The sequence below is a fragment of the Sminthopsis crassicaudata genome, chromosome 3 (genome assembly GCF_048593235.1).
Source record: "Sminthopsis crassicaudata isolate SCR6 chromosome 3, ASM4859323v1, whole genome shotgun sequence".
Taxonomy (NCBI): domain Eukaryota; kingdom Metazoa; phylum Chordata; class Mammalia; order Dasyuromorphia; family Dasyuridae; genus Sminthopsis; species Sminthopsis crassicaudata.
The window spans coordinates 258,084,182-258,108,650 of NC_133619.1; the positions used below are offsets into that span (position 1 = coordinate 258,084,182).

The 24,469-nt window shown below is 33.6% G+C and overlaps 1 protein-coding gene across 2 annotated transcripts in view; it reads right to left on the reverse strand.

Annotated features, from left to right (window-relative positions):
• Positions 1-23,977, reverse strand: part of PDE9A (phosphodiesterase 9A) — a 161,587-nt gene extending 137,610 nt beyond the window's left edge. For both annotated transcript variants that reach the window (XM_074300559.1, XM_074300558.1), the window contains exon 1: positions 23,857-23,977. In XM_074300559.1, coding sequence (XP_074156660.1) covers positions 23,857-23,925 — 69 coding nt within the window. In that variant the 5' untranslated portion in view covers positions 23,926-23,977. The remainder of the gene's footprint in view (positions 1-23,856) is intronic.
• Between the last annotated feature and the right edge of the window lie 492 nt (positions 23,978-24,469).

Consider the following 24,469-nt stretch of genomic DNA (forward strand, 5'->3'; position numbering starts at 1 on the left):
GAAGAAGAAATAAGATATTATTTGGAGCTATTTTACCCACATTTGCTTTATACCCCAAAAGGCCAGTTTTATTATGCTAATGAAAGTCTTACTCTAAATGAAATAGAAAGACATTTATTTAGAGTAATGAAACAGGAAATTGAGTACTTAGTGCTATATTTGAAATAGAAATTGAACAACCTATAAATGAACATCTATAGAAAAGCATCCAGGATTAGATGGATTTACAAGAGAATTCTATCAAAAAGAACAATTCTATTATAGTTCTGTAAGAAACGACCAGCAGGATGATTTCAGAGAGGATTGGAGAGACTTATATGAATTGATACTAAGTGAAGTGAGCAGGACCAGGAGATCATTATACATGGCAACAAGAAGATTATAAGATGATCAACTCTGATGGATGTGGTTCTCTTCAACAATGAGATGACTCAAACCAGTTCCAATTGTTTAGTAATGAAGAGAATCAGCTACACCCAGAGAGACAACTATGGGAAATGAGTGTGGACCACAACATAACATTTTGATTCTTTCTGTTATTATTTGCTTGCATTTTTGTTTTCCTTCTCAGATTTTTTTCTTTCTAGTTCTGATTTTTTTTTGTGCAGCAAGATAACTATATAAATATGTATACACATATTGGATTTAACATATACTTTAACATATTTAACATGGATTAAATTACCTGCCATCTAGGGGAAGGAGTGGGAGGAAGGAAGAGAAAAGTTGGGACATAAGGTTTTGCAAGGGTCAATGTTGAAAAATTACCTATGTTTATTATGTTTTGTAAATAAAAAGCTATAATAATAATAATAATAATAGAAAAATTCTAATACTATACAAACTGCTTGAAAAAATAGGAAATTCTTCTCTACCATTTTGGTAACCTCAATCAGGAAGAGTCAAAACAGAGAAAGAAAACCATAGAACAATAAATAGCCTTAATGAATATTGGTGAAAAATTTTTAAATAAAATATTATCCAGAAGACTACAACAACACATCACCCAAGACTGTATATATAAATGTAGTGGAATTATACCATTAATGCAGGGATAGCTCACTATTAGGAAATTTATTAAGATAATTAGTCAATAAAAGAAATACAACAGAAACTATATGATTATATCAATAAATGTAGAAAAAGTTTTTGGCAAAAAAAAAAACATTAGAAAGCATAGAACAAACGGAGCATTCCTTAATATAATAAATGGCTTCTGTCAAAAACCAAGAGACATTGCTATCTGTAATGAGGATAAGCCATAGATATGCCTTACCACTAAAATCAGATGTAAAAAAAGAATATTAATTATCTTTATTACTATTAAATATAGTGCTAGTAATATTAACTATAATAAAAAGAAAAAGAAATTTAGGGTAATAAGTATAGACAGAGAAAGAAATAAAATTATTACTTTTGTAGATAATATGATAATTTAGAGAATCTTACAGGTTTAATTAAAAATTAATGAAACTATTAACTTGTTCAAAGTTGTAGGAGATATAACAAACATACATTAATCACTGTCATTTTTACATATTACTAACAAAAATCCAACAGGTAGTGATAGAAAGGGAAATTCCATTTAAAATAACTATGTTAAGTTGTTTTAATCATGTCCAATTCTTTGTGATTCCATTTAGGATTTTACATTAGCAAAGTCTGTCATATATTTCACCAGCTCATTTTGCAGTTGAGGAACCTGAAGCAAACAGGGATAAATGATTTGTCTAGAGTCAATAGCCAGTGTCTGAAACCAGTTTTGAACTTATGAAGATGATTCTTCCTGAATCCAGGAGTGGCACTTTACCCATTGTGCCATCTAACTATTCAAAATAATTATAGATAGGAGGCAAAAATGGACAATTTTGATTGCACAAAGATTCTAGGTTATCATGTCAGGAATTTCTAATCTTAGGATAAAGCTAGTCCATCATAGATAAAGATAAGGGGAAGCGGGGTTGTCATCATCATGTTCTTCTGTCCTTAAGAGCAATATCTTTTTGCAAAAATTGCATCTTCTTCTTTACTTCCTTTAACCTCCCCCCCATGTCAAATCCCTTTTATGTCATGATCATGCAACAAGATAAGGAAGGAGCTGACAATATTAGAGAACTAGAAAATCTTCCAGATGCCCCATTTCTCCATGTTTTGAGTACTTGATGCATCAACTGACAGCCTAATCCTAACCAAAGGCAAAAAGCTATACTTAATTATATCCACTTGCAATAGTCAGGTTCCTTCTGCTAACCCTAATTAAACACTACCTCCCCATGTTGGAAAGATGGTGATTTATTTAGTAGTGGCCCATCAACTATGACATCTCTTAATTACAATACTAATAAGTGGGCTTAATAACTCAACAATAGTTTAAATAAATTCCTGGATAATGGATCAATAATGAATTAGTTCAAAGATAGCAATGCCTGGAATATATCCATATTGCTTAGAACACAACATGGTTTTTGATACCACTGCTTGGGAACAGATTATGTAGACTGAGAATCTGACTTACAATCAGTTGAAACAGTTTCAGGAGTCTTTGAGCAATTTATTTTTTAGCTTTGGATTTTAAACTGCTTTCATCCAGACTATTATCTGCTGAATCTTACTGTCTTTTCTGGACTAGTGATTTTCAGGAGTATATTAAACAATACTTTGCAATCTGCAATGGATGTTTTGTGTTTCATAATTCAAAATCTGTTTAATTATCCTTGATGTAGTAACTGGTTTTGTAATTTTTCTTGTATGTTTTCTTTTTTGTTTTCCTTTTATTGTGTCTGAAGAGAAACTATAAAATTAGATGTAGCAACAGACATGGTGCACCCAGAGAAAAAGGAATAATCACTCTCTCCCACTAAAAGACTGTTAATTCTGGGTTCAGGTCTGGGAGATGAGGGAACCTGGTATCTAAAGAAAGGGGTCAAGTTCTTTTTTGGCAATTTGGGTTTGTCTGGGTTTGCCCAGATTGCCTAATAGGGAGGCTCTCTGAGGTACTTTGGGAATATGTCTATACTGTCTAACAAAGCAGCCTCTGCACCCTCTATCACATCGGTAGTTGTAAGCCTCCTCAGACAGGCTACATAGAGAAAATAATGTCTCTAAACCTGGCAGGACCGAAATGGCTGTTTTCTTTTTTTATCAATTTTTCTGCTGCTCTTTCAGTCTCAGATTCCTTTGTCCTTGCACTCTGGATGACCTTGACTTAAACTCAAACCACTGTGACCTTCATTGATCAGCCAACAAAAAGTCTGAGACTGCACTTATTTGGTCTTTGTTTTGACACAGTTTGGCTCAGGGTTAAAGTAAATTGCAATTGTTTTTGTTTTGATCAGAAACCCTGAGGGCCTTCCCCTTCCAGATAGATTACTTTTTGGGGGGGCTAGGTAAAAAGGGTTATTCTTTACCTCATTTCTTTCTAGTCTTATTCACTGAAAAGGTACTTATCTCAATCAAACTGAGATTTGTTAAAGACCTTACCTCAAAAAGACCAAGATCTTCCACTGTATCTAGGCTATCATCCTGATGGATAGCTGATCATTTGAATGGGCCACTGGACCTAGATGGTTCCAGAGGAGATAATGAAACTGGAGACCTCTCACAGCTTTCCTTCACTCAAATCCAATTCATTTGCACTATATAGCAACACCTCCTTGATGTCATGGTTGTCTTTGAGAACAAGAACAAAAAACTTTTTCTTCTGTATGCAAAAGGTAGAGATCACAGTTCATCCATGATTCAGGTAGTGCCAGGAATTAAATTAATAAGAGAAGGATTTTCTTCCCTTACTCCTAGGTGATCTGAGCAAGCTAAGAAGCTCTGATTATGTCTCTTTTTGCCCCCACCTTAGAACCCTGAGGAAAATCACTTAAGGTTGAAGTTTGGCTCATAGCTAAAATTTTCCCTGAAAAGGAATATTAAAGTATTCATTGTACAGTGTAGATCAGATATAGTATAGGTATTTACTCCACACAAAGGAAGTGTATAAAACACAAAATGCCCATATGTACAAATTGACAAAGACTTAAATACTGTATAGTAACATTTAGTTATATAGTAACATATAGTAAGGAGAAGGAAACAAGTATGTTCCATGCACTTTGTCAAAGTGCTTTATAAATATCTCATTTGATCCTCATAACAACCTTTGTGAGTAGGTGCTACTATTATTCCTATTTTGCAGATAAGAAAAATGAGGCTCAAAGAAGTGAAATCACTTGCCTGAAATGATTTAACAGAGTTTAAGTGACATACCTAGAGTTACATGCCTATTTAGTGTCTAAAGCCAGATTTGAACTTAGGTCTCCCTGATTAAACATGTAGTGCTCTAATTACTGCAACACTTTCCCGCCCAATTATGTTCTTCTAAAATTCACTATAATAACTTAATTCCCATTATCCTTTCACTAGAGATTGATATTTAAAATATTAAAATATGAGGCACTTAACACCTTAAATAGATATGACTTTCACTTGGATTCTGCACTGTCTGAACAACATCCTCAGGGTCCATATCTTTTGCCAAATCAGGAACAGGAGTTGGGTTTATTCTTCATTTTTTTCCCTGAGGCAATTGGGATTAAGTGACTTGCCCAAGGTCACACAGGAAGGAAGTGTTAAATGTCTTGAGACCAAATTTGAACTCAGATCTTTCTGACTTCAGGGCTAGTGCTTTATTCACTGCGCTACCTAGTGGCCCCACTGGTCATTTTCTGAGAAGTTTTCAAGTGTCTGCAGTATCCATATGATGTAATAAGCATTGATGAGGAATTTATAAATTCATGAACTTCCAAGGAGTCATGGATGTTCAGTTATTTATGTTCAAGGAAAGAAACATGGAGCAGAAAAGATAACTGGTGGTCTGAAGTGCAGATTCAGACTTATCTAGGCAACATTTGTTGTAGCTCTTATTTAAAAGTAGCCAGAGAAGAAGTAATTCCACAGAATTCCAGAGGGAGAGCTCCATGTGACACATTCTTGGAGTATGTTAGAGCAGGGTGGGATTTCCAAAACATCTCACATCTTGTAGCCTGGTACATGATTTACTTGTCTTCAATATTATCCTTGCAGAAATATTATCCATATATTTTCATAAGTTAGCCAAATTCTAGGGAACATTTCTCTTTTATTTTAATAATACAACTCTCTCCTTGCATGATTAGCCCAATTTTTTAAAATCATATATTTCTTTGATAAGAGGGTTCAGGGGGGCAGCTAGGTGGCGCAGTGGATAGAGCACCAGCTTTGAATTCAGGAGGACCCAAGTTCAAATATGGTCTCAGACACTTAACACTTCCTAGCTGTGTGACCCTGGGTAAGTCACTTAACCCCAGTCTCCAAAAATAAAAAATAAAAAAATAAGAGGGTTCAGGGCTTTGATCTACTTTTTAGTAGTTTAACAGATTAATTAAACAAAATGATAGTCATCTGTTCATGCTTCCTTTCTCTTATTTTCTTTTCCTCCTTTTTTTCCTTTTCCCTTTCTTTCCTACTTTATTCTCTTCCCTTCATCCACATTTTTTCACATTTCTCCTCTACTCTTTTCTCTTCTTCCTTTTCTGCCTCTTCCCTCCCCACTTTCTTCTTTCCCCTTCTATTTTCTTCTTCCTTCCTCTCTTTATCTTGAGTTTTTCTTTAGAAAACAAAAATTTTATTTCCCTGTCAAAAAATGTAACTCTTTTCATGAGAATTTGTGAAAAGGAATTGGAATTTCTCCCAGATCCACTTCATATCTGTTACTTATAGAATTGGCTTCATATCTGACTCAGTTATTATTTATGCAAAAAGTTGGCTACCACAGGCAAGACTGAAAGCTTAAATTACAGTTTTTGTTTCCCAAGATTTGGGATGTTTGCTTGTTTTTTTCCATATCCAGTGACAAACTCTTTAAACAATTTTTCATTCTTCTCACAGTTGATCTTTCTGGTTTTTCTACAGTATGATATGCTACACGAATGTAAGGAATATTTCAAAAGCCCATGCAGATTTTGATTGGCTATATCTCCACATGAAAAGACAGGGGAAAATTAGGCTGGTAGAAGAGTCAATGACTTTACTCCTAAAACTTTGCTTGTCTCAATAACTACCTACACGTCCCCAACAAACACACTTATATAAAGTAAAAGAAGATATTTTGGGTTTGAATATGGGGACCCTGCTAGCCCAATGTGGTTGGGAGATAGGGAGCAAATCACCTTTACTTAGAGCATAGTTTAGTGTTCAGAGTTTGAAAATTGGTAAGTATATTGAATGCCTGCCTTAAACTTGGATGAGTTTCTGATAGAGATATATAAATCCCTGGACTAGGAAAAAGAATACAGAGAACACACCAAGTTTTAGGTATTTAGGACAACCCCTTTCTTTGATCAAAAAGTTTGACATTTGGGTTGAAGAATTTCTTGCTGGAAGGATAAAAGATTTTAGAACTTAAGACAGAAGGACACAAAAGATGATCACCAGAAAAGAGGCTTTTTGATTACTGCTTAGTAGACATTTCTACTTGTTATTTAAAAAAAAAAAAAAAAAAAGATGAAACTTATGGACTTAATTTAAGCTAAGAGAATCTTGCAGCATCTACTTTTTCCTTGAAGAGCTATCTAATAGTTTCAGCTGAATGAAAAGAAATCAATAGAGTACCTAGAAGAGGAGTTTCTGGTAGAAATTCTTGTTAACTAGTTGTTTAGTAAAGTAGCATCAAAACAAGATGATGAATCTACAAAGCTTTATCCAAAAGAGCACAGGGCAGCAGAACAATCTCAGGCAGAGATTATAAATCCATATGAGCAACGTCCATAATAAACTATGAAACCATCTGGAAGCAGGCCATATGGAAACATTGAGATCACTGAGGACAAAATAGGAGCCTTAAATAGCATCAGAAGTAGGAGTTGCTCTTCCATGAATGCTATGAAATTCCTTTGGCCACATATTTACGCTCTTCTATGCATTCACCCTAAAGACCTGTGTCCTCTACATATGTGCCTCTACATATATATACTCTGGCCACATATGTCTCCAATATGTGCCATCTAATGTTGTCTGCATCTAAAGGTAGAGATTATTTTACAAATAGGAATTACTTAAAGTAAGGATTATCTTGTGTATATTTATATTTCAGGAATTTATCATGGTGCCTGGCATAATAAATACTCAATAAATACATTTTCATTTATTTAAGAAAAGAAGGAACATATAGTGGGAGCTAAAGACATATGAGTAGTACTGTAATGTACTGGTTACCTTACTGATAATGTAAGGTACATGTAAGGTATTGGTTACCTTACTGGCCAAAATGAAGAGAATTTTACTTGTGGACTTTTTCTTTTAGCTGAATATTGTTTAATGATGGTGTTTGATGCATCCTTGGGGATCCTCCAAAAATAAACCTTATATTATCTTATATTATATTGGAAGGAATTATAAACCTGGAGATGTTTCATCAAGGTCTGCATTGTTGACTGAAACTATAATAGAAAAAAGTTAAAAAAAAAAAAAAGAAAGAAAGCCAAGCATAAACAGTTTTTTCTAGCAATTTCTTATAAGTGTGTATCCACTTCCTCCGAGAATGCATTGGTAGAAGAGTTTTTATATGGAAGTTTATATATAGAAGAAATTTATATGCAAATTATGAATTTTATTAATTATGTACTTGCTTTAATATAAGTATTTGTAGTATTTCTTTTGCCTTATAGATAAGTAAAATTTTCAAATCTAAAAGTGTTATTATTACAAGTAGCTAGTTATATAAATAACACTGACCATGTGGGTGTATTACATTTTGAATGGTTGGTTGAATAAATAGAAATGCATTGGAGGAGGATAAGAGCCAATGTAGAAGGTGGGTGAATTGTCCCTTAACAGAGGATATAATTCTTAGGAAATTTGATAATAATAAAGAGTAGCATTATTGTGGATGGTTTTTCTCTTAGATTCTAAATCTGCTATTATGAGAAAAGGTTGAGTTGACTGAGCCAATCCAGAAACTAAATAGGCAATTAATTTGAATATATATGTATATATATAGATATTAAATTGCAATATAGAAAAGGAAAGATAATTTTTATCAGTGCTTCATTAGTAATGGTTCATTCTCAAGACTGTGCCTTAGTTATTATTTCTATGTACTTTGTAATAGTAATTTGGATAGAACTTTAGCTTTCTCTGGAATACTGCAGACCAGAACCAGAATGACCAGAAGAGAAAGCTAACAGTCAACAAAAATTTAGTAAGAACTTACTATGTGTGTGGCATTTTTCTAAGTATTATGGATACAAAAAAAGGCAAACAAAAATTATCTTGTGAAGGAGTTTAAGTTCTAAAGGGGGAGGCATGCAAGCTAGAGTAGGTGGAAGGAAAGCTGGAAAAGGGAAGGCATTAGCAACTGGGGGGCAGTAGAGGGAAATCAGGAAAGATCTATAGAAGATAGATATAATCCAGACTTACCTGGGCAGATCCAGTTTGCCTAACATTTGGAGCATGTCCCTACTGCCTAATATGAAGGGATTCTGTGTTCTTTATTATGGATATATGGATAGGCTCCTTGAATTGGCTGCACGCATTTTAAAAACTAGTCATATTGACCTGATTATTCTCTTCTTAGACACTTTTTCCTGTATTCTCCCTTCCTGCAGCTAACTCACCTATAGAAATTAATGTCATGAGTTGGTAAAGAGGGAAAGTATTTCATTCCTCTGCTCTTGTTCTTTTACTTTGGCTCAGAGAAATAAGCCTGGGAATGTTTGTTTCTGTTCTGTGCTCTTTATCCTCCTCAGGTTCACGTGCCAGAGGTGATCCTTATGGAATCTGAAAGTTCTTTTTGGAGCCAGGATTGAAAACAGGAAGATGTGACCAGCAATATAAGTCTATATAAGTTGTAATGATGCTTTTGAAAATCAATATTGCCACATAAAAGCCAAAATCTCTGTTATAGATTACAATATAATAGTGTAACAAAGACCATCCTGGTTGCCACCACCTGAAGGCCAGGTAGGAGATATGTTTCATTTCAAGATTCTCTTCTAAGATTCTCTAGTACTTTTAAAAGGGTCATGGGGGGATGGGGTGGAATTTAGGTACTTTGTAAATAGTTCTAGCTCTCCCCATTGATATTCCCTAAGTGCAAGAAGTGGTCTTTTGCCTCCTCTTGCACTTAGGGAATATCAATGGGGAGTTCCATTAGCTGCTAACAGATTAACACAATATACAGAAACAAATGAGTACAGTAGCCTAATGTTTGGTAAATACAAGGATCTAAGCTATTTAGGCAAGAATTTACTATTCAATAAAAACTGTTATGGAAACAGTAAAGCAATCTGGAAGAAACTAATTATAGACCAATATCCCACACCATATGATGAGACAAACTCCAAATGGATATGTTTTAGGCACAAAGGGCAACATTATGAACAAATTAGGGAACAGAGAACAAAATATCTGCAGATTTTTCACTAGGAGAAGATTTCATGACCAAATAAAAGATAGAAAGGTCTACAGAAGGTATAATGGGGAATTTTGATTAAACAAAAACTAAAAAAATTTTTGAGCAAATGCAGCTAAAATTAGAAATAGGAAACTGAGGAAAATTTTTGCAAAAAATTCTTCTGTCGTTTGACAAACCCAAAGATCCCAAATTTTGGGATAAGAATTCATTATTTGACAAAAACTGCTGGGAAAACTGGAAATTAGTATGGCAGAAACTAGGCATGGACCCACATTTAACACCACATACTAAGATTAGATCAAAATGGGTCCAAGATTTAGGCATAAAGAATGAAATCATAAATAAATTGGAGGAACATGGGATGGTTTACCTCTCAGACTTGTGGAGGAGGAAGGAGTTTGTGTTCAAGGAAGAACTAGAGACCATTATTGATCACAAAATAGAAAATGTTGATTACATCAAGTTAAAAAGTTTCTGCACAAACAAAACTAATGCAAACAAGATTAGAAGGGAAGTAACAAATTGGGAAAACATTTTTACAGTTAAAAGTTCTGATAAAGGCCTCATCTCCAAAATATACAGAGAATATACTTTAATTTATAAGAAATCAAGCCATTCTCCAATTGATAAATGGTCAAAGGATATGAACAGACAATTTTCAGATGATGAAATTAAAACTATTTCCACTCATATGAAAGAGTGTTCCAAATCACTATTGATCAGAGAAATGCAAATTAAGACAACTCTGACATATCATTACACACCTGTCAGATTGGCTAAGATGACAGGAACAAATAACGATGAATGTTGGAGGGGCTGTGGGAAAACTGGGACACTGATGCATTGTTGGTGGAGTTGTGAAAGAATCCAACCATTCTGGAGAGCAATCTGGAATTATGCCCAAAAAGTTATCAAAATGTGCATACCCTTTGACCCAGCCATACTACTACTGGGCTTATATCCCAAGGAAATACTAAAGAAGGGAAAGGGCCCTGTATGTGCCAAAATGTTTGTGGCAGCCCTTTTCATAGTGGCTAGAAGCTGGAAGATGAATGGATGTCCATCAATTGGAGAATGGTTGGGTAAATTAATGGTATGTGAATGTTATGGAATATTATTGTTCTGTAAGAAATGACCAACAGGAGAAATACAGAGAGGCTTGGAGAGACTTACATCAACTGATGCTAAGTGAAACGAGCAGAACCAGAAGATCATTATACACTTCAACAATGATACTGTATGAAGATGTATTCTGATGGAAGTGGATATCTTCAACATAGAGAAGAGCCAATCCAATGGCAATTGATCAATGATGGACAGAATCAGCTACATCCAGAAAAGGAACACTGGGAAATGAGTGTAAACTGTTATTTTTACCTTCTGAATCCAATTATTCCTGTGCAACAAGAAATTCGGTTCTACACATATATATTGTATCTAGAATATATTGTAATATATTTAACATGTATAAGACTGCCTGCCATCTGGGGGAGGGGGTTGGGGGAGAAAGGGAAAAAATCTGAACAGAAGTAAGTGCAAGGGATAATGTTGTAAAAAATTATCTATGCATATGTACTGTCAAAAAAAAGTTATAATTATAAAATAAAATAAAAATTAAATTTTAAAAAAATAAAAGACATAAAAAAATTCTTCTGTCAAATATATAGGGAATAGTTTCAAATTTATAAGATTAAGAGATATTCCTTAGTTGATAAGTAATCAGAGAATATGAAAAGGTAGTTTTCTGAGGAAATCTTCTTGCTTTCTTATAGTGTAGATTTAGTAATCATTGCTCTACACTAGTAATTCCTCTTTTGGGAAAATTTGATTTAGAGGGTATCTTGGTCACATAACTCAGAAAGTTTCAACTCAATATATTTAAAGAAACTCTAAATACTGAAAAATAGGAAATGGATGAAGAAACCAATGTCAGTTGAGACTATTACCATTTTTTATTGAACCTTAAATGATATAAATCATTCATGAAAATGAGTAGGCTAAAAGAACCTTAAAACCTCACAAAGTCAAAACTTGCTTACTTTGTCATATGACAGCCAAAGACAATTAGAATATAAAAACATTTATAAAGCACAGAAGAGGGTAATGAAGAACTTAAAGGACTATTACTAGGAGAGAGACAAGGTTTATTTTATTTACCATAATGCAAGAACCACCACAACTCGTAGCCATATGAAAGCATATTCTTGATAAACAATTGTAGATTAAAAAAAAAAAAAAGAAAATCCAATATTCTATTGTGTATAAGTCCACCCATGGCAGTGTGAAAGAATCTGTATACCTCTAGGTCTAAGGCATTTTTTGACCTTGGAGTTGGCATGGGCAGTACCTCATAGAAAAATAATTAAAAGAAATAAGGGGGGTCGGGCTCATGCAGGCATTTAACAAGTGAAAATTGTTTTATCTCATAAACTCTTGACAGAGGAGTAGAAATGGCAATTGAAAAAGAAATAATTAGTTGTATAGCCAAAAGATAATATAAATCTGAACAGTGACTTGTATTTCATTTCATATAGTCATTAATGTATGTGATAATTTCTGCATATTATCATCAGGTAGGTATAATTTTGCTGTTTATTTGCATATACCATTCACATGCATAAGTTATATAATCTGTTATTATGTAGTTCTGCTTGTGCTACTATTGCATTTAATTTTAGGCATATTTATTGGTATCTATAGGTAAATACTGCTATTACATGTACACATAATATGCATATATCTTAGACTTGTGGTCACTAGGCAGCTATTAGCATTTGAAACTAGTATGTAGACAAAATCAATTGTTTCTAGGGATAGTATATGTTTAACTGGAGGGAGTTGTGCTTCTTTAAACATAGAGAAAAGGAAAGACAAAGTAATTGACAAAGCTGGCCAAGTCAGATCCCTTTGTGGAGTACCAAAGACTCTATTAAGTGCAACACCAAAGAATAAGGAATATTAGGCCATAATTTGGAACTATGCCCAAAGAGTTATAAAACTGTTCATACCCTTTGATCCAGCAGTGTCACTATTGGGTCTGTATCCCAAAGAGATCTTAAAAGAGGAAAAAAGACCCATGTGTGCAAAAATGTTAGCAGCAACTTTTTATGTGAATGGCAAGGAACTGGAAACTGAATAGATGTCCATCAATTGTGGAACAGCTCAATAAATTATGGTATATGAATGTAATGGAATATTATTATTCTATATGAAATAATGAGCAGGATGATTTCAGAAAAGCCTTGAAAACTTACATGAATCGATGTTAAAGGAAGGGAGCAAAACTAGGAGAATATTATATGCATTAACAGCAAAATTATGTGATAATCATCTCTGATAGATTTAGCTCTTCTCAGCAATACAGTTCAGTAATCCAAGACAATTACAATAGATAATTTCTATTGGGATAAAAAATTTTATTCATATTCAGAGGGAAAACTATGGAGATTGAATGCAGATTAAAGCATAATATTTTAACCTTTTTTTTGTTTTTTTTCTTTTTCTTTCTTATGGTTTTTCCCTTTTGCTGGCAACTTAGATTGAACAATCTAGTAGTTGCCAGTTCTACTTGTCTGTCTTAGAAGTTTCTCAAAAATTACAAATATAGGAGTTATTGGTGGCTCGTTTTTTGTCCAAAAGGCAACTCTAATTTAGGATTATAGGATCAAAGATTTAGACTTTGAAAAAAAACTTCAAGAGCTTCTAACTAATCCTTTAATTTCCCAGAATTCTGAGAAACATAGAATCTTATTTAGCTTACTGAGCTACTTCCTTCCTCCCTCCCCCAATTTTTAATGAAACAATGCATTTATTTAGAGTTTATAATTGTTTCTCAGGAAAAAAATTATATAACTACAAACTACAAACATATTTGTGAATATGACATAGTATATAGTGTATAGCATAAAATTTATTTCTATATCTTTCCACACATATGCACATAAATACATGTAATAATATGTAAGACATATTTATATATGTACAATAGTATTGCAAATAGTTTTGTAAATAAGCCATAAAAGAAGACATAATTTCCTTTCTTTTCTATTCAGCACATCAAAATTTTCTTTTTGGGCCAGGCAAAAAATTCATTGTCGTATTTTGCCAATTTTTTTTTTCTGTATCTCTTGATATAATTATAGCATTGAATTTTAATAGTTTGGTAAATGATCTATTTACACTCTTGTAATCATCAATATTGATATCTGTTTATTTTACTTTGTATCAATTCGCATAAGATCTAACTATGTTATTGTTTTCATCATATCCATGGCTTCTAATAGCATAGTAACATTAATGTATATATTCTATTTATTCATTCACCAATTGATGATCTTCTACTTTGTTTCTAGTTCTTTGCTTCTACAAAAACTACTACTATAAATATTTTGGTTCATATTATACTTTTCTTTTCATTGTTGGCCTCTTTGGGAATTATGCCTACCAATGAGATATCAAAAAGTTTGGACACAAAATCATTTTCTTAGCATCATTCCAAATTGCTTTCCAAAAAGGTTAGATCAATTTGCCACCTCAACAACAGTGTATTAGTGTGCCTGTCTTTCAACAATCCTTCCAACTATTTCAGTTTTTTGTCATCTTTGCTAGTTTGCTGAATGTAAGATAAAACTTTAGAATTTCATTGACTGATATCTTGTTTTTCTTTATGAATTAGTAATTGTTTTATGGTTGTTACGTTTGAAAATTTTTCTGGAGTTCATGTTCTTTGATTAGTTATTCTTTGAAGAAAAATAATAAGTAGCATTTATATAGTGATTTAATGTTTGGAAAGAACTTAACAAATCTTATTTTATCATAACAACAACCCCAGGATGTTTCCTATTTTATTAGTAATACAATGGGAATAAAATTGTTATTGTTCCCATTTTATAAATGAGGAAACTAAAGCAGACAGAATTAAAATGATTATTCTAGGGTTTTTCATTCAATCATTTTTAGTCATGTCCAATTCTTTGTGATCACATATGGGATTTATTGGCAAAAATACTTAAGTAGTTTGAAATTTCCTTTGTACATTTCATTGTACAGATAAGGAAACTGAGGCAAACAGAGTTCAGTGACTTGTCCAGGGTCAATGATTTGAACTGAGGAAGATGAGTCTTCCTTCCTCCAGTCCAGTGGACTTGGATTCATTGTCCCACTTTGCTGTCTCCTTTTCAGGATTATATAGCTAATAAATGCCTGAGGCCAAATTTGAACTGAAATCTTCCTAAATCAAAGGCTAGTTTTCTTATCTGGGCTGCCAAAAAATGATTTTTGATCTTATATATTTGTGCTAATTTATTATATATTGTGGATATCAGATTCTTAGCAGATATATTTAATACTAATAATTTTTCCAGCCACTACTTTTCTTGTCTTGTTATAGTAATTTTGTAATTGACTTATCCTTTTTATAATTAAGAAGTTTTCCCTTAGCCATAACTGTTAAAAGTTTATGGCCCAGTTTTCTTCTACTATATTTTTTTTTTTAATTTTTTATTTTATTTTATAATTATAACATTTTTTGACAGTACATATGCATGGGTAATTTTTTACAACATTATCCCTTGCACTTACTTCTATTCAGATTTTTTCCCTTCCTCCCCCAACCCCCTCCCCCAGATGGCAAGCAGTCTTATATATGTTAAATATATTACAGTATAATTTAGATACAATATATATGTGTAGAACCGAATTTTTTGTTGCACAGGAAGAATTGGATTCAGAAGGTAAAAATAACAGTTTACACTCATTTCCCAGTGTTCCTTTTCTGGATGTAGCTGGTTCTGTCCATCATTAATCAATTGGAATTGGATTAGCTCTTCTATATGTTGAAGAAATCCACTTCCATCAGCATACATCCTCGTACAGTATCATTGTTGAAGTGTATAATGATCTTCTGGTTCTGCTCGTTTCACTCAGCATCAGTTGATGTAAGTCTCTCCAAGCCTCTCTGTATTTCTCCTGTTGGTCATTTCTTATAGAACAATAATATTCCATAACATTCATATACCATAGTTTACCCAACCATTCTCCAATTGATGGACATCCATTCATCTTCCAGCTTCTAGCCACTATGAAAAGGGCTGCCACAAACATTTTGGCACATACAGGACCCTTTCCCTTCTTTAGTAGTTCCTTGGGGTATAAGCCCAGTAGTAGTATGGCTGGGTCAAAGGGTATGCACATTTTGATAACTTTTTGGGCATAATTCCAGATTGCTCTCCAGAATGGTTGGATTCTTTCACAACTCCACCAACAATGCATCAGTGTCCCAGTTTTCCCACACCCCCTCCAACATTCATCATTATTTGTTCCTGTCATCTTAGCCAATCTGACAGGTGTGTAATGATACCTCAGAGTTGTCTTAATTTGCATTTCTCTGATCAATAGTGATTTGGAACACTCTTTCATATGAGTGGAAATAGTTTTAATTTCATCATCTGAAAATTGTCTGTTCATATCCTTTGACCATTTATCAATTGGAGAATGGCTTGATTTCTTATAAATTAAAGTCAATTCTCTGTATATTTTGGAGATGAGGCCTTTATCAGAACCTTTAACTGTAAACATTTTTTCCCAATTTGTTACTTCCCTTCTAATCTTGTTTGCATTAGTTTTGTTTGTGCAGAAACTTTTTAATTTGGTGTAATCAAAATGTTCTATTTTGTGATCAATAATGGTCTCTAGTTCTCCCTTGGACACAAACTCCTTCCTCCTCCACAAGTCTGAGAGGTAAACCATCCCATGTTCCTCCAATTTATTTATGATTTCGTTCTTTATACCTAAATCTTGTACCCATTTTGATCTAATCTTAGTATGTGGTGTTAAATGTGGGTCTATGCCTAGTTTCTGCCATACTAATTTCCAGTTTTCCCAGCAGTTCTTGTCAAATAATGAATTCTTATCCCAAAATTTGGGATCTTTGGGTTTGTCAAAGATTAGATTGCTATTTTTATTCACTATCTTGTCCTGTGAACCTAACCTATGCCACTGATCAACTAGTCTATTTCTTAGCCAATACCAAATGGTTTTGGTGACTGTTGCTTTATAATATAGCTTTAAATCAGGTACACTTAGACCACCTTCCTCTGACTTTTTTTTCATTAGTTCCCTTGCAATTCTCGACCTTTTATTCTTCCATATGAATTTTGTTGTTATTTTTTCTAGGTCATTAAAATAGTTTCTTGGGAGTCTGATTGGTATAGCACTAAATAAATAGATTAGTTTGGGGAGTATTGTCATCTTTATTATATTCGCTCGGCCTATCCAAGAACATTGAATGTCTTTCCAATTATTTAAATCTGACTTTATTTTTGTGGCAAGTGTTTTGTAATTTTGCTCATATAATTCCTGACTCTCCTTTGGTAGATATATTCCCAAATATTTGATACTATCGACTGTTATTTTGAATGGAATTTCTCTTTGTATCTCTTGCTGTTGGATTGTGTTGGTAATGTATAAAAATCCTGAGGATTTATGTGGATTTATTTTGTATCCTGCGACTTTGCTAAAATTCTGAATTATTTCTAATAGCTTTTTAGCAGAGTCTTTGGGGTTCTCTAAGTATACCATCATGTCATCTGCGAAAAGTGACAATTTGATTTCTTCATTTCCTACTCTAATTCCTTGGATCTCTTTCTCGGCTCTTATTGCCAAGGCTAGAGTTTCTAGTACTATATTGAATAGTAATGGTGATAGTGGGCAACCTTGTTTCACTCCTGATCTTACAGGGAAAGGTTCTAGTTTATCACCATTACATATGATGTTTACTGAAGGTTTTAAATATATGCTCCTTATTATTTTAAGGAATAGTCCATTTATTCCTATACTCTCAAGCGTTTTTAGTAGGAATGGATGTTGGATTTTATCAAATGCCTTTTCTGCATCTATTGAGATGATCATATGGTTTTTATTAATTTGATTATTAATATGGTCAATTATACTAATAGTTTTCCTAATATTAAACCAGTCCTGCATTCCTGGTATAAATCCCACTTGGTCATAGTGTATTATCCTGGGGATGATTTTCTGAAGTCTATTTGCTAATATCTTATTTAATATTTTAGCATCAATATTCATTAAGGAAATTGGTCTATAGTTTTCTTTCTCAGTTTTCGATCTACCTGGTTTAGGTATCAGTACCATGTCTGTGTCATAGAAGGAATTTGGTAGGACTCCTTCGATCCCTATTTTTTCAAATAGTTTACATAGCATTGGAGTTAGTTGTTCTTTAAATGTTTGGTAGAATTCACCTGTAAATCCATCTGGTCCTGGGGACTTTTTCTTAGGAAGTTGGTTAATAGCTTGGTCTATTTCTCTTTCTGAGTTGGGACTATTTAGACTACTTACTTCTTCCTCTGTTAATCTGGGCAAGCTATATTTTTGAAGGTATTCTTCCATTTCATTTAAGTTATCGAATTTATCGGCATAAAGTTGAGCAAAGTAGCTCCTAACTATTGTTCTAATTTCCTCTTCATTAGTGGTGAGTTCACCCTTTTCATTTTCAAGACTATCAATTTGCTTTTTCTCTTTCCTTTTTTTAATCAGGTTTACTAAGGGTTTGTCTATTTTGTTGGTTTTTTCATAAAACCAACTCTTAGTTTTATTAATTAATTCAATAGTTTTTTTACTTTCAATTTTATTAATCTCACCTTTTATTTTTTGAATTTCAAGTTTTGTGTTTGTCTGGGGGTTTTTAATTTGTTCCTTTTCTAGCAATTTTAGTTGTAAACCCAATTCGTTGGCCCTCTCTTTCTCTATTTTATGCAAGTAGGCCTGTAGAGATATAAAACTTCCCCTAATTACTGCTTTGGCTGTATCCCACACATTTTGGTATGATGTCTCATTATTGTCATTTTCTTGGGTGAAGTTATTAATTATGTCTATGATTTGCTGTTTTACCCAATCATTCTTTAGTATAAGATTATTTAGTTTCCAATTATTTTTTGGTCTATTTTCCCCTGGCTTTTTATTAAATGTTATTTTGATTGCATTATGGTCTGAAAAGGATGCATTTACTATTTCTGCCTTACTGCATTTGATTTTGAGGTTTTTATGCCCTAGTATATGATCAATTTTTGTATAGGTTCCATGAACTGCTGAGAAGAAAGTATATTCCTTTCTGTCTCCATTTAGCTTTCGCCAAAGATCTATCATATCAAACTTGTCTAGTATTCTATTTACCTCTTTGACTTCTTTCTTATTTATTTTGTGGTTTGATTTATCTAATTCTGAGAGTGCAAGGTTGAGATCTCCCGCTATTATAGTTTTGCTATCTATTTCCTCTTGCAGCTCTCTTAATTTCTCTTTTAAGAATTTAGATGCTGCACCACTTGGTGCATACATGTTCAATATTGATACTGCTTCACTATTGATGCTTCCCTTTAGCAGGATATAATGCCCTTCCTTATCTCTTTTAATTAGATCAATTTTTGTTTTTGCTTGATCTGAGATGAGGATGGCTACTCCTGCTTTTTTGGTTTTGCCTGAAGCATAATAGATTCTGCTCCACCCTTTTACTTTTAGTTTGAATGTCTCATCCTGTTTCAGGTGTGTTTCCTGTAAACAACATATAGTAGGATTCTGACTTTTAATCCAGTCTGCTAACTGCTTCCTCTTTATGAGGCAGTTTGCCCCATTCACATTTATGGTTAGAAGGACTAATTCTATATTGCTTGCCATCCTATTAACCCCTGCTTATGCTTTTCCCCTTTCCTTCCCTTTTACCCTCCTATCCAGTATTAAACTGGTAAACACCACTTGCTTTTCACAGCCCTCCCTTTTTAGGATCCCTCCCCCACCTTAAAGATCCTCCCCTTATTTTACCCCTTTTCCTCGAAATTACTGTATTCCCTTCCCCATAGCTTACTCCTTCCCTTTCACTTTTCAATGAAGTGGAAGAAGTTTCACCATAAATCGAATATGTCTATTGATACACGCTATGTTCATCTCCCTCCTTTCTTTCTCTCAGATATAATAGGTTACCTTTGCCTCTTCATGAGATGTAGTACCACCACTTTACACTTTTTTATGATATAATCTCCTTTCCACCTCTAGTTTCTAATCTTCTACTATATTTTTAAATGTGTAATTTTTTATAGTTAGGTCATATATAAATTTTTAGCTGTAGAATATGATATAACTTATTGGTCAAATTCTTATTTTCATCAAATTCCTTTCCAGTTTTTTAAAGCAATTTTTGTCAAAAATAACATATGTTTTTAGGTTTATTGAACTTGAGGTTATTGAATTTAATTTCATTCTTATTTCTTTTTTTCCTTTTTCCTTCCTATTTTTTTAAGTCAGCAATAAGTATAAAAGAGATTTGAGATTGTTATCTTCCTCCTTTCTATGTTCTTTGTGAAGAATATACTGGGAACATAGGCGATTTGAAAACAAAAGATGTCAATTTGAAATTTTAAAAATAAAATTAAAATAGTTATAAGGCTATCCATTATTATTTTGATGAACCTCAGAATACCAATCAATATATCAACAAACAAGCATTAAATAAATGCCTACTCTGTATCATGCACTATGCAAGAATTTAGAGATATGATACAAATGAAATTGTTTCTACTCTCAAGAATCTTGTATTTTATCAGACAAAATAGTATACAGAAACAATTAAATTTGTGTCTATACAGATTGAATAAAAAATAAATTCAAAGTAGTTTATGGGGGAGGGCAGAAAAGACACCATGTAGGAGATACTGACTGAGTTGAGTCTTGAAGGAAATAAAGGACTCTGAAGTAGAGATAAAAAGGCATATCACAGACAATGGTTAGTACAAAGGTGTAGATAGGAGAGGGAACATCAATCACATGTTAAGAATAGCAAGAAAATAATTTTGGTTAGATAGTAGGTTGTGAGAAGAAAAATGGTGCATAATGAGCCTAGAAAGGAAAAAGGAAAGTTTATGAAAAACTTTAAAAAGAACTTATATTTTGTCTTAGAGGTAGTAGTGGGTCACTGGAATTTATTGACTGAAACTGTCAGACCTGTGTTTAAGGAAATCACACTCATTTTTAAAAGGAGAAAACTGAGGTGTTTTCTGATAATTAATGGTACAATACAGGTGAAAATCTGATGCTTTTCTGGGCACAGAGGTATAGTTAAGAAGAGAATTAAATCAACTATACCAGAACAATTGTATCTATGAGAAAAAAGTTTCTTTAAAAATGTAGAATAACAGAATTTCAAATCTGGAAAGGATCTCAGAGGTGATCTAATCCAGCCTAAGTAAGAATACCTCTCTCTGGTACCTAGTATAAGAAGTATAAAGTAAAATCAGGAGCTTGTGATATTTTTGAGGATGATGAAAAGTGAAAATATAAGATCATCCTAGTAATTTTCATGATTATCCTATTAATGTTTTCAATTGCCCCTCTATAGAACATATGGTGAAATATACAAAAGTGAATCTCCACCACCACATACCTTTCAAATGAAGATCCAGCCTCTATTTAAAGATCACTGATGAGGGGGAAGCTTTTTGTAAAGAGCTTTTATGATTAGGATGCTGTTTTTGTATCAAATCTTAACCTGCTTCTTTACCATGCTCACTTTTCTGGTTCCAATTTTGTCCTTTGTGGTCAAAGAAAACAAGTATGCTTCTTCTGTGTGACAAATACTTTATGGAAGTATTTTTCTGGGCTAAACATACCCAGTTCTTTCACTTGATCTTGGTTATATGACACTATGGTGATCTTGAGGATCTTTCCATCCTGGTTAAACTACTCTGGACACTCTCTGAATTATAAATATTAAAATGAGATTACTTGCTAATCCAGGAAACATTTGTCTGGATCCAGGCCTTGTTTCCATTTTTATAATAGTAATAGAGCAAAATATAAGGAAATAATCCCTTTTCCCTTGGTGGGAATTAATTATATATCATTTTCAATATGCTTTTAAAGATTTTATTGTGTAATTATGAAGTATGACTACTATTGATAGTATTTTCAGGTTGTAAACTAATGAGGATAAACTAGGAGTAACAGCTTTATATATATATATATATGTGTGTGTGTGTATTTATACCCACATACATGTGTTTATATGTGTATGCATACATACTTATACAATATATGCTATACATACATGTATGCATATACATATACGTGCCTATATAGGAGTTTATAGGAGTTTATCTACATGCACATATATACATATGTATATGCACAAGTGCTATAGAAGTAAAAATTATTATACTAGACTATGTGGTACAGGTACAATAAATGGCAGTGTGTTACACTGTATTTGACTTAGAAGAAGATCTAGTCATTTCCTACTGATAGAGTTTTAAGAATTTTTCTCCATAGGTTTTAGAGCATGAACATCTTCATTTTTCAGATGAGTAAAGAAGCTAAGAGTAGATAATATGCCTGATTCAAAGTAAAAAACCTAGTAAGTTGCAGAGTCAGGATCTGAGACCACATTTTTGGACTATAGAGCCAATGTTTCTACTATACCTTTCTCTTTCTATTGTGTGAGCTTTAGGTAAACTATTTAATTTTTTGAAATTTTCACTTTTGTTATTTATAAAATGATTGGAGTAGATGATTTTTAAAACCAAGATTTTAAATAGTAGTCTAGCTCCAAAAGTCAGACTTCCTTTTTTTTTTTTTTTTTTTTTTTTTTTTTTTTTTCCTAATCACCCTGATAAAAACAAAATCTATCTCACCTTAGTTTAGATCCTTCCTGATAGCCAGGTTCTGTGTTATTTTTTAGCTTTATTCTTCATTTGTTGGAAAAGGATACCTACAGGATTAGCATTAGGAAATATTTATTGTCTAGTTTAACATAATAAAAATTCCTTTAGTCATTTATTTAAAAAATTGGAAAGGCAGACCCACGCTGATCAGGTTTGATTAAATCAGTCATTTGTGGAGTTCAGCAGAATATTAATGTCATTTATTTGTTGGAGAAAGGAGAATGGCAAATGCCGCTTCAAACAGCAAGGGAAGAGGGTGTGTGTGTGTGTGTGTGTGTGTGTGTGTGTGTGTGTGTGTGTGTGTGTTTGTGTATGTTGTTGGGGGAAGGAGAGGGAAACATCAATACTTTTCATTTCACTCTAAGCTTCGATTTTAGCTCTGTCTCAACAGAAAGCAAGCTATATATATTTTTTTGGGAGTGATTCAAACCATACAGTTTTAGTAGAGCATCATGTTCCCCCTCCCCCCATCCTCATGATCCACTTTCAATGCTATTCCTTTTATATCAGTGAAGACCTGGCAGCTGTATCTGATTCACTGCAAAATCTAAAGATTTATCCAGGGTATAATTTTACCTCACATTTTTGTCCTCAAAAAAAATTTAAAGGTACTTCAATCTGCTCAACCTTAAACACAATTTGGGGATGGGAGGAGGGCATTTCCTGCCAATCAGAATGAAACAAAGGATATCATAAATGCTTGTTCACGTTAGAGTTCATTTTCAGATAGGGAGAAGGCAGTTCTTGATTCTTTTTCTAAGTGAGTATGAAGGGCACATGCTCAAGTAGAGGGGGAAGGGAATGAAATAACAAACTAGAAAAATATATTAACATAGATGTTTGGAATTTGGCAAAGCAAAAGTAGCACAATATCAATAGTAATTTACAAAGATAAATTCTCTTGGAGATTACCTACCCTACAGACAGGGATGGAACAGTCCTTTCCATTTCCAACAGTCTGGATCTGTAATCTCCCAAGCTACCTCCTGTTAAGTGTATTTGAAATAATACTTGCTTCTTGGCTTACTGAGGATGCAGCATAGCTCAGATATTGAAATACACAAATATACCAAATCATATGTATGTAATATGTGCATGTTTCTGTGCAATTGCTTGTCTTACCTGAAAGTAAACTTAAAATTAATTTCATTAAAGCAACAACCTATTAGTTTAAAAAAAGGGGGGGGTGCTTTAGAAGCAGAGGGAAAAGCTTTGTCCCTATAATCTTCGTTCTCAAGGAATACATCATATTTTTACCACCACTTAACAGTCTCTTTTGTAAAGGATGAAAACTGGAAAAAAGACCTCTCTCTCCACATGCTAAAGTTGGCACAGAAGTGAAAACACTGGCACTATACAGAAGCCTGGGGAAGAATCCAAGAAAACAATTATCATAGGCATTTGCATGCTGACCCAGGAGTTCATGCAGCACGAAGACCTTGCTATTCTTTCCAAGAAGAATCACTTCCCTCTTGGAAACCCAGGGGAGGCACAGAGTGGCAGATCCCTTTCAACCCAATGTACTGGGCCATCTGCCATCAGGACCATTCAAACCCTGAGAGTCACCCCTAATCGGTAAGCAGCAGATGCAATATACAGCACTCAGAAAGCTAAGACACAGAAAATATGGAAGGGGGAATATACATTTACGAAGAGCTTTCTGCCAAAAAGACAAGGACAGAGAAGTAAGGGTACCTTTTGAATTCTTCCATCAATATCCAAATAAATTGCCTTGGGCCGGTAAGTTGAAAAGCCAGATCCCATCTTCTGCTGAGCAGCTACTTTTTACTGTACTTTCCAAATGCCCCAGCAGTCTAAAGGGAAAGAGTGGGAGGGAGAAAGGAAAGCGGGGGGAGGTTGGGGAAGATTAACCAACCAGAGCTGAGCCACCACAGCCGGATTTCTTAGTGTTTCTGCTCTATATAATAGAGAGTTCAGTGCTTATGGCCCCTACTCAATCAAGCCTGTATTTTGACCACTTGCTTCTCTCTCCTCTCTCTCTCTTTCTTTTCCTTTTCTTAGTCTCCCTTCTTTTCCTCTCCCTTTTCCATTCACTCTATTGTGGATCGTGAGAGAGGAACTTTGGACATCAGGACAGGATAGCCAAAACTATAGTGTTTTGTAGGAAGATGTGTATTTCTTCTAGTCCAAGAATGTGGAAAGATTGAGAAGTGATGAGAGTCAAGGTCATGGGACATTTGTTATCAATAAGATGCATATTCCAGTGGCCCCAATAGAATAGGAAGACTGGAGAGAATATGGGCTATGGAGGGGAAATCATGAGATTGAGAAGTAGAAGGGGTAATCG